Source organism: Gadus chalcogrammus, chromosome 5 (assembly GCF_026213295.1).
Source record: "Gadus chalcogrammus isolate NIFS_2021 chromosome 5, NIFS_Gcha_1.0, whole genome shotgun sequence".
Lineage (NCBI taxonomy): Eukaryota > Metazoa > Chordata > Actinopteri > Gadiformes > Gadidae > Gadus > Gadus chalcogrammus.
In genome coordinates this window covers 3835359-3846746 of record NC_079416.1, presented here as the reverse complement: position 1 = coordinate 3846746, position 11388 = coordinate 3835359, and the positions used below count along the sequence as shown (strand labels likewise).

At 38.8% G+C, this 11388-nt stretch overlaps 1 protein-coding gene across 1 annotated transcript; it reads left to right on the top strand.

The window, feature by feature from the left end:
- The first annotated feature begins 235 nt into the window (after nucleotides 1–235).
- LOC130382480 (uncharacterized) lies at nucleotides 236–9336 on the top strand. The gene is made up of 10 exons (XM_056590259.1): nucleotides 236–1273; nucleotides 2266–2365; nucleotides 2734–2880; nucleotides 3117–3283; nucleotides 3542–3678; nucleotides 3790–3883; nucleotides 4223–4555; nucleotides 4836–5010; nucleotides 5100–5224; nucleotides 5430–9336. Exons 2-10 carry the CDS (start codon nucleotides 2281–2283, stop codon nucleotides 5751–5753), a joined length of 1587 nt encoding a protein of 528 aa, XP_056446234.1. The 5' UTR covers nucleotides 236–1273; nucleotides 2266–2280; the 3' UTR covers nucleotides 5754–9336.
- Nucleotides 9337–11388: the final 2052 nt, after the last annotated feature.

Below are 11388 nucleotides of genomic sequence, written 5' to 3'. Positions count from 1 at the left end.
AAATAATCTCGCCAGTATTTTCTAACCAGCCCAATTTGTATATTCCCGCCTAATGCAAAATATGCCAGCCTAACATGATAAAAATTTGCCCATTTGGGCTAGAAACCTCCATATCTAGCAACACTGGTGTCATACAACATTTTAATATCTTATGGTAGGCTATATTCTGTTTCAGAAATAACTAACATGATGTTTAATATGTAACCCTTTTGTACGTAATTCTTGCGGAATTACTGTATAGATTGTACTGTGGGCACCGTGGGTGGGAAGATAAATGTTAATGGAGAATGAGGAGGGCCCGTAGTTTAGAGGCATTGTGATTGGCCAAGGACATCCTAGAGGAGGTCACACAAGTAGGAATATAACACGGGGGTTTGGAGTCGCTCGCAAGTTCTTTGCAAACCAACTCAGGTTCTGTTGTTACTCTATGCAGTTACAATAAAGCCTTGATCATTCAACCCTAGTCCTTCGCCTACCTCTCGTATTTGTGCATTAGATTGTCGGTTTTATCCACAACAATGCATGTTACAGAAAATGCTGTAATGGCCACTGACACGCGCAAAAGGATACGAGAACTAGGAGGCGGGGGGACTCTTAACAAAAATGTACCTCATGGTTCCATATGTTTGAAATACATGTAATAAAATATATAATTTTGGTTATTTCTTAAATAGAAAATGCCTAAACGTGTTCCTCCCCTCAAAACCCAAAATAATCATTGATTCCTACTGATTGCTCGTAGGAATCTTACGAAAAATACCAAACGTTGTATGACGATACGTTGCTTGATTGGGATGCATGTTTGACTTGGAGATGAATTCATTTACAAGCATGCAATTGAAAACATCCGGGGCTTTAGCCCGGGGGGGAGCACCGTCCTGACTCCTGTGTGCTACTGTATCTTAATTAATTAATTAATTGATTAATTAATCAAGGGCGCCCCCAACACATAGGTCGCCTATATGCTGAGCGCCATCAGCAAAAATGAGACATTAGAATAGCCTATATAGCCTGCATGCACCTACACAGCAAAATCGGTAGCGTTAATTTGAGTTAAAATTTTCGGTGTTAACTATTCAGAGTTAACAAGTGTTGATTTTAGAGTTATTGTAACACTTACAGTGCTGAAAACGCTCTGTAGCTGGGGTTATTTCAAGGAGTCAATACCCATCACTTATTTGGAGTTGATTTCTACATCCGGTTTTTACGCGCTCTTGGGCATGAAGAGGCTGCTAGAAGTTTGGTGTCGAGATCGATCGTGGAGTTTGTTAAGGTAAGAACCATACATTAGAATTTAAGTTTGTTTTAATTAAAATCATAATTAGGCCTAAATATTTGAAATCATTTTTAATAACGGTATTTATCTAAAGCACGCAACATTTTGCCAATGTGGAAGCTTAGGTTACGCTACTAATAAACTGTCTGGTAGCCTAAACGCCAGGATTCCTTAGCCTAAGTAAAGCTGACCATCTTCCACAGGTTTATACAGAGAAAATAAATGTACATATAATAAGTGCTTAACAGTGTTTTAAAAGAAATGCGAGCCATTTTATTCCTTTTGAATGAAGGGGGGAGGGGGAAATGCAGACGTTAGAATTTGAATTTGCCATAACGTTAGTAGCTGGCAGCTTGTGGTAAGGTGAGCTCGACAGATAATTGCACTTTGCTCATTTACATAGCTGTAAAGGGGAGAGAGAACGTTCTTGTCAGGAATATTCTGTTAAAAAGGTAAGAATCTTATATAAAGACAGTTTAAGTCAAGTTTTGTCGTCGTAGTTACGCCTAACTCTGCTTGACCAAACGCATAAGGATAACGCAGTATAGGTATTGATTGCTTGCTAATGGTAAGGGAAGCAGTAATTAGCATGAACAAAGGGAACACTTTCCACTTTGCTTTGGCTTCAGCGAAATAGGCTACTATTCAGTGTTTTACACTAAACGAAATATGTCAGTGGAGGGAGGGTCGTCGATGCCGCCGATATTTTATATGATGCAACTTCTAGCCTAGCATGCCATATGAAAAAACGACTACCAACAAGCTATGGATAGCAATATGTCAGACAGAGCTGTGCATGTGTTAGAAAAGCCGGTTTCAAATTTAATAAATGCATTTATCAATGTACTAAGGATGTTTTGTTATATAAAGTAGGAAGCATGTTAAGCGGGCATTATTGTATGCAACAAACTTTATTGCCACTTAAACCATGGGTTAAATATATGGTAATATAGTTTAATTTCACCCCCTTCCCCTACTTTCGCCACCAGGTGCAGTTTTAGGACATGTTGCTGAAAGTGAAATACCTCAGTGTAAAGAAGTACATCAAATTGCACGCCAGCTTTACTTATTTGGAATTTATAAGTGAAGGTAAGATATCCTAAGAGGCTTAACAAGATATGTTGTCCATGTATCAGCTCCTCATATCACTAGACTGGATGTAGCTCATCTTTTTAAAAACTAGGCTATACCTGTAACACAGTTTATTGTAGACTATTGTGTCTCATTAAAAAAAAAAAAAAAATTCAATTAATGATCAATCTGTATCACTGTTGCGGCAGATTTGTTTAATTTAGTCTACCATTATCACAAAGAAGTGCAGAGTTACTAATCCAAGATGCAGTACCATAATATTGCCCCAAATAAATGTAAGCCTAAAATAATAATAAAAAAAGATAAAAGCAAAGTTATTTAGTCTGTTTCAGGTGACTTTATGGTTACATTCTGCATTTCTACAGTCAAAACCAAGTTTGGACTTCAGGATGCTGCTCATCTTGAAATTTTCGATGAAACTGACACAGCAGTTGACGAAGAAACTTTTCTTGAGTTATTGGAGGCCCATCCAGACCTATGCCTGACAGTACGTCAAAGGATTTCAGATGAAGGTAGATGTTATCATAATACCTTATGTTGTCAGTGTATAGCCCAGTCAGTGTAGAGCCAAGTTTTTGCTCCTTTATGCAGATAATACTGACCTTTCTTTATGCAATGTGCATGGCAGTGGACAGGGTTGACATATTTGTGTACATTGTTGTCTGAATATGAACATGGCAATAGTTGTATAATTATTAATGGACTTGTAAGAGATTAATGAAAATTAACCAATTTACTTTTTGTAAAGATTTTTCTCCTTTAGCTCATTCAACACCATCTTACTCGGATACAGCATCTTCCCTCACGGATACCATATCACTTTCATCAAGCGACAGTGACCTAAGGGAACATGGTATTCCTGCAGGCCGCAGTAGATCAAGTAAAGAAGACATGGGCAGTTCTGCAGCGAAAGAGGTAATTGAGAGTAAAAAATATTTTTGAGTTATACTGAATTGAAATTATAACCAATCAGAGCATGTGATTCCCAACTTGCCTGTAATGAAAGTAAGCTATTGATTTGCATCTTGCCAAATGTTTGTCCTTTTACAAGTTTTTTGACATTCCTCTAAACTTTCACCTTTAACTGCAAACATGAGTGTGTTTTCTCTCATTTGACATAAAAGAGAGAATTGAACACCATTTTTATTATTATTTTCTTATTTGTATGAGCAGATGGTTGAAGATGCCTTGAATAGGAAGCCTGGTGGAGAGGATATCCTTGAAAAATACAGGGGAGAAAATTCACTAAGCCACCGCACCCGGAGACAGCTTGTAAACATATTGGCAAGTGATATGACCGAGAAACATGGGTAAGCTTAATAGAAATGTAATGAAGGGCCATACACTGTATTCTTGTATTGTATACTGTAACTCCGATCCGTAAAACTGACTCAACATCATTGGTTGTCTTTTCTCTCTAGCAGGTTTCCCTCCCGTCAGCAAAAGGAGAAGTATGCCCTAGGAATTATTACTGTCTTTCCTTCACTGAAGGATCCCTTTTCTCCAAAGGGCTATGTAAGTTATGCAATGATGGTAAAGTGGCACAGAAGTTTTATCATGGAATAACTACAGTAGATAAAGTGAAAGTATTAAAACAATTGTGTGGTTGGTCTTATTGTCTCTTTGATAGTGACTGTTGTCATATGACTGCATTTGAAATTGTGGAGTATTTTTAAGATGTGAAATCAAAAACAATGATAGAGCCCTGCTCGGAAGTGACTCAGGACATTTTGCACATAAACTTGAAAATAGAAAAGCTGTTATATAATAATAGTTCTATTGTTTCATTTTGCTGCATCTGCACATGCTGTAAGATCACATTTGATGTTCATTTTCTTTGTTTAAATGTAATAGGAGCATTTCTACGATGGCGTGAAAGGGACTGGATATTTAGCATGGCGCCTCAAGACCATGACTAGGTCTACAACTAAACGGCCAGTGAAGGAAGTCTCAGTGCCTCAAGAACAAGGGCCAAAGCGCCGAAGATCAGCAACCACACTGCCTCAGCAACTTGATGGAGATGCCTGCAAGGAGGCCATTTCATTTCTTGTTCACTCTCCTGATGAAGCAAGTGTATTTCAGAGGATGAAAATGACGTTCCAACATCGCCAGGACCTTGTCCATGACCCACAAAGAACTGCAGATGTCTTAAAAACATTTCCACGTTTTTTGGATGTTAAAGGACTAGTAAGTCATACATTTTACATTTTCAACTAGTTTTCTAGTCTTTTATCATTGTTTTGCTCACTTTGATGGTAGCAGTTAAATATGTGATCATTGGTCATCCCGGTCTCCTGGTATTTCCCATATTGCTCAAAATTACCTCTTTGTATCATAAAAGGAAATATTTAGAGCCAATCAGCCCATATCCCTGTTCTTTGAAACTTCAGGGTGCTGTTGGGAGCTATAAGAAGGACAGCATTTGGTGCAACGTAGACTAAATGTAACACTTTTGTATGATCAACAGGTCAATCAAGACTTCCTGCTGCTGTTTGGTGCTGAAACAGCCACCAAGTTCCTTGAAAAGTGGGACACCTCATTCAAGCCAAAAGTCATCAAAGAGGCCAAACAGCTGACTCCGTCAACTGACCTGTGTCATTTGCTAAAAGCTGCAGAGAAGCTTGCAGAGAATGATGACAATGGTACGCTTGACTGCATGTTTGTTTGACAATACTAATTTTTTTTTACGTTCTCATTTGATAAATTGTCTGATAAATTCCACCCCAAACAGACTGGGACAGTGACATGGCTTCTGTGCTGCTACTGCTTCATCTTTTGCCACCTTCAGCTGGACGGAAGAGGAGGACCAAAATAAGTCCAAGGGATGCAGCAGACAAAATGGTGCACTTTCACAAGGTAAATACTGTATGTTCCCTCACTTTTTAAAGTCCTACAAGACACTTTTTTAGCTCTGAACTTTCTATTTTTTCCTCTCCATGTGGACTATGTTTACTTAGTACAGGCCTATTGTTCAGGAGTCCAGTAAGGAACATGATTCAAAACTAAAGGGGTAATTTATACTCGGCATTACTGAACAGTGTATGTGTTTTTTTTTTTTGAGTCATGCTGCAGCATCGATGAACACCTGCAAGAAAGAGATGGCAAATCATACATCCTTGCAGTCGGCCGAATCCAGAGCAGGATTGACACCTTTTACATCGCAGTGGACAAACAACTCATCCCCTGCCAAGCCACCAGCTCACTGGGTGCTTTTGATGAACTTTTCAAATCCCACTACGTGTTCAACTTAAATTACGACGAGTCCCTGGTTCATTTCTACAGTTTTGTGCAGACTACCATTTTCAACATTGACGCTACCTCAACAGACGAGTCACCGCGTGTTCGTGAGTTGCGTGCTAAAATTTTGAATGAGAACAATGTTTAAATGTTTCATCTGTCAATCGCTGCATATCAGCAGTCAGGCTTCGATAAGTCATTTGCGACTAGGCCACAGTTTTTATCCAAGCACCAAATTTAAGTTGGCTTGTTCACAAGAAAGTTGTAGGCGTCAGTTCACGTCATTTTCTGGTTTTAAAAAACATTTAAATAGTGTTCATGATGAAGATTGTTGTCAAAGTGGTGATGCAGAAACCTCAGAGTCATTTCAGGATGATTTTTTCATTCAGGATGAAGTTGCGGAAACAAGTGTCACACAGAGCCTTGAGGCTGGTTGTTCTGAAAACAATGGATCTGGTCAAAGAATGGAAGAAAAAACGAAATCCATTTTAACTACTATTGTTGGTAAACTCAGTGGTAGTGATTTGGCAAATAGTTTTGGGACATCACTTGTTAATGATTTGGAAGAATTTGCTGATGGACTGCACTGTCAGTTCAAGCAAAAAGTACTCTCCGTTGTGCCAAAAGATAATCCTGTAAGATCTACATTGGAAAAATGTCTTGAGACTTTTGACAACCCAGTTGAGGGCTTTGATACAGAAGCTAAAAGAAAGACATATTTCAGTGCAAAATGGGGAATTGTCGAGCCAGTGGAAAAAACTTTAGGAATTCGTTATGATACAAGGTTAAATAAAAATACAGGAACTTATGACCAGGTACCAGTGAAAGACACTTTTGTGTACATTCCAATTTTGGAAACCATCAAATTTATCTGCCGCAATACTTATATTTGCGAGCTGCTGGCTAAACCAGGTGTATCAAAAGAAGACCGATATGATGACTTCTGTGATGGAAGTTATTTTAAGTCTCATCCATTGTTTTCAAAACAACCAATCTCTTTGCAAATTCAACTGTTTTACGATGACTTTGAGACAGCTAATCCACTTGGTTCCAAACGTGGGTTTCACAAAATTGGTGCAATGTACTTTGTCCTCAGAAATCTGCCCCCAAAGTTAAATTCTGCATTGATGAACATTCATTTGGTTTCATTGTTTCATGCAGAAGATGTGAAAAAACATGGCTTTGATCCTATTTTACAGCCAATGATTGATGACATAAAATTATTGGAGCGTCATGGTATTGATTTACCCTTCTCATCTGAAAAGGTCCATGGCACTATATGTCAGATAACTGGGGACAACTTGGGGATGCACACAATTTTGGGTTTTGTAGAGTCTTTCAGTGGACGTCACTACTGTCGTTTGTGTTTAATTTCAAAAGAAGATGCGCAGAGTGTGTATACTGAGGATGATCAAAGGTAGTCTTACGAGGGAAAGAGCTTTTTGAAATGCACTGCAGAGAGTTGCAATCCGATCCTCAAAAGCTGCATGTGTTTGGATTAAAAAAGAATTCAACACTGAACAGTTTACAGTTCTTTCATGTTTGCCAGAATTTTTCCTTGGACATAATGCACGACATTCTTGAAGGGGTGGCACAGTATGAGATAAAGTTGCTCTTGGAATATCTTTCCGACAATTTTCTGCCAAAACCTGCTCTTTTGTCACGGATCTATGCTTTTGATTATGGCTACTCAGAGCGCAAAAATCGTCCAACAAGGGTGAACTTGGACAGTACTGGCAATAGTATAGGCCTCAACTCCATTCAGACTCTTTGTCTAATAAGAAACGTTCCTTTAATTTTTGGTGACATTGTGCCAGAAGGAAATCAGAACTGGACCTTGCTATTGCTTTTACTACAAATAATTAACATCATTTTCTCTCCATCAGTTTCAATTGGCATGACTGTGCATCTAAAGCATTTAATAATGGAACACCATTACTTGTTCAAACAGTTATATCCAGGGAGAAACCTGATTCCCAAACACCACTTTATGTTGCACTACCCTACTTGTATCAGGAAAATTGGACCCTTAATACATGTATGTGGTATGAGAGGTGAGGCTAAACATAGGGTATTTAAAAACACCCTGTGTCACTTGCCAAAAAACACCAAGCATCCATAGCATACAAGTGGGAGACATGTCCTTTTAACAATGTTGAATATGGGCCCTTAAAATTGTTCAATGTTGAAGATGAGGAAATGATCACCCAAGGCTTGCCTGCTGCAGAAGACACTTTCTCTGCTAACTGGGTTATTATTAATGGGACCGAATACAGAGCAGGATTGGTCATTTGCTGTGGTTCGAAACATGACATGCCTGTGTTTTGTAGTATAAAAAAAATTGTTTTGGTCAATAGTGTCACCTTCTTTTTAGTTAACAAGCTTTTTGTTGAAAAGTTCAATGAGCATTGCCATGCCTATCAAGTCTTTGAAACCGATGAAAACAATGTTATTAGAGCAGATTCTATTGAAATGTACAAGCCCTTTGACTTACAAAGTTCTTATGGCAATGACAATGGACTTTACATTGTGCCATTATTTTATTTGTAAAAGTACAATGTTTCGATGGTGCTTGGAATGTATTAAAATTGTAATGTGAATGGAATGTATTAAAATTGTAATGTGAATGTAATGTCATCATCTTTCTGTTTTTTTTTTCACTGATAGTAACACAATTGCACTTCAATGTGCTATAAGTATTAGACACTAAATACAGATTAGAATTTAAAAACTCATAGAGCACTCTAAAGTCTCATACAATAACACTGTAAATGTTATAAAGTAACACTGTAAGTGAAAAAGAGTTAACACAATTCAGTGTGAAAATGAACACTTAAAAGTGTTATAAATAACACCATGGATGTTATGAAGTAACACTCCCAGTGAAAAGAGCTAACCTTATCCAGTGTTATAGTGAACACTTAAGTGTCCTAATCAACACCACAAGTGTTATGAAATATCACTCCCAGTGAAAAGAGTAACACTTAGAGTGTTAGATTTTTAACACCACAATGTAGTTAAAATATTAACACTTTGCAAAGTGTTGATTTAACTCAGAACCAGTGAGGATTATATAAACACTAAAAAAGTGTTGAATGTAACACTATGGGAGTTGAATTAACACTGGCTTTTTTTCTGTGTACCCGATGTCAGGCCCCCAGCCAGGCAACGGCAAGTAAGTAGTAGTCTGCTTTTATGTTTCATTTTTAAGTTATTACTTGTAGTCAGTGTATGTTTAATGTTACAGATAAAAACATGCTTTATATTTAGTCAACATTTCAGAGTTCTAATGTTTTCCCTGGAATATGCATTCCTAAACTGTTCACGTCATGTTCTCTTTAAGATCGCATGAGATGATATGTGCTATCGCGCGACCTGTAACCAGGACGTAGATTGAAATAATAAAAAAATAATCTTCCCAGACTGTTTCTGTTACTTGCTTATGCTGTATGCAAGTTGTGTAAGAAGCTTATCGGCATATAAATCTGAGCTGTACATGAATCTGTTAATGAAGTCTCATTTCGACTCCTTCCTCCACTTCACTATTCATGTTCTGTTGCTTGCAGTTAACTACAGCCGCCCTTCCTGGGTAACGCCACCACCAATCCCTGGTCATCCATTGAAGCCATCTCTCTCACTCTGCACAGTCACACTGTTGCCGCTTCATTCTCATTGTCTCATAATCTCATTATTATGGCTGCTGTGGATGCTTTAAAAAATAAACATTTTTCTCTTAGCTGTTGCCTTGATACTATACCTACCAACCTCTTTAAGAATGTTTTCTACTGCCTAGCAGTAGACATATTGCAGATAGTTAACAACTCTCTCGAGTCAGGCAATTTCCCAAAAGCTTTGAAAACTGCAGTTATTAAACCCCTTTTAAAAAAGCGGAGCCAAGATGCCTCTATTATTAACGACTACAGACCAATATCAAATCTACCCTTCATAAGTAAAATCATTGAGAAAGTTGTCCTCCAGCAACTTAATCACTTCCTGGCATCAACTGGTTGCTATGACACCTTCCAATCAGGATTTCGACCCCTGCACAGCACTGAGACCGCTCTTATTAAAGTTGTAAACGACATCCGTCTTAACACAGACTCTGGCAAAACCTCAATACTAATGCTACTTGACCTCAGTGCTGCATTCGACACTGTAGACCAGTCATACTCAAGTAGCGGCCCGCGGGGTGTCCATTAATGGCCCTCGAGCTGTTTTGAAAAGTTTTTTTAATAATTAAAAAAAAAAAAAAAAACGTGCTGGGCGCTCTTATTTTGAAACCGCGCGCCGCGATCTCAATACGAGGCTGGGGGTTGCAACGATAAACAGATAGCACTCCAGCCCACAGACCGCTCCAGCTCTCCCAAACTCAAGGCAGACAGTCCATCTCAGCAGCAGTCAAGGCCGATTTAGGGTCGTTTTAGACGCAGAGACGTAAGCACGTAATTTACACAAGGGACTTGTTTTAGACAAGTTTTGATTTACGGTTCCTTTAAGGTTCCTTAAGGATTGCGCGTGTTGCAAGGGGATTCTCCGCCAGAACAGCAGGGGGAGCAACGAACGAATCTGTGGGCGTGGAAGTGGATATCGCTGGCTTGTTTATATTTATAATTATCATAATTCGTTCTTGTGTTTTCTTCTTCTCCTTCTTCAAAATTCTTCATTCGCTTCTGTCACAGCCTTTTAAAAATGGCGTTATTATGCTGTAAAACCGGAAATGTGAGACTCCTGAAAGGATGTGGTTAGCTGGCCAATCACAGTCTTTGCGAGCTGCGTAGGGTCGTAGTGTTTCAGTCGCATAGTCAGGAATTTTGGCCGATGCACTTAAGCACGTAAGGGGGGATATTTTACCGCGCAAGGGGGGGTTATGTATCTTACGTGCTTACCCGTTACGTCTAAAACAGAGCATATATCGGCCTCAGTCACACGTATACCGACCGGCCCCTTGAGTCACTGAAAACATTTTTTGTGGCCCCTCATCATTTCTACTTGAGTACCCCTGCTGTAGACCATACATTACTTCTGGAAAAGTTTGAAAACTGGGTGGGGCTTTCAGGCACTGTCTTAAATTGGTTCAGGTCCTACCTACAAAATAGGAACTACTTTGTTTCCATTGGCGACTTTGTATCAGAATCAACCAACGTGACATGTGGAGTCCCACAAAGTTCGATCTTAGGACCCTCTTTATTCAACATCTACATGCTCCCACTAGGGCAAATCATGCAAAATAACAATATTGACCATCATTGCTATGCTGATGACACGCAAATCTATGTATCGCTATCACCAAATGACTGTCGGCCCATAGATCTGCTGTGCCAGTGCATTGAGCAAGTGAAGGAATGGATGTGCCAAAATTTCCTTCAACTAAATGAGGACAAAACAAAGATAATTGTATTTGGTTCTAAAACGGAAAGGCTTAAAGTAACCCAACACCTTCACTCTCTGTCCCTGAAAACCTCAATCAAAGCCAGAAATCTAGGGGTTATCATGGATTCAGATTTACATTTTGACAGTCACATCAAATCAGTTACAAAATCGGCTTATTATCACCTTAAAAATGTAGCAAGACTTAGAGGGCTCATGTCCACCGAAGACTTACAAAAACTTGTACATGCCTTTATCACTAGTAAGCTTGATTACTGCAATGGTCTCCTTACAGGTCTCCCAAAATAAACTCTGAGGAAGCTTCCGCTTGTTCAGAATGCTGCTGCTAGAGTTCTAACAAAGACCAAAAAATTTGATCATATTACACCAATTCTGAAATCGTTACATTGGCTTGT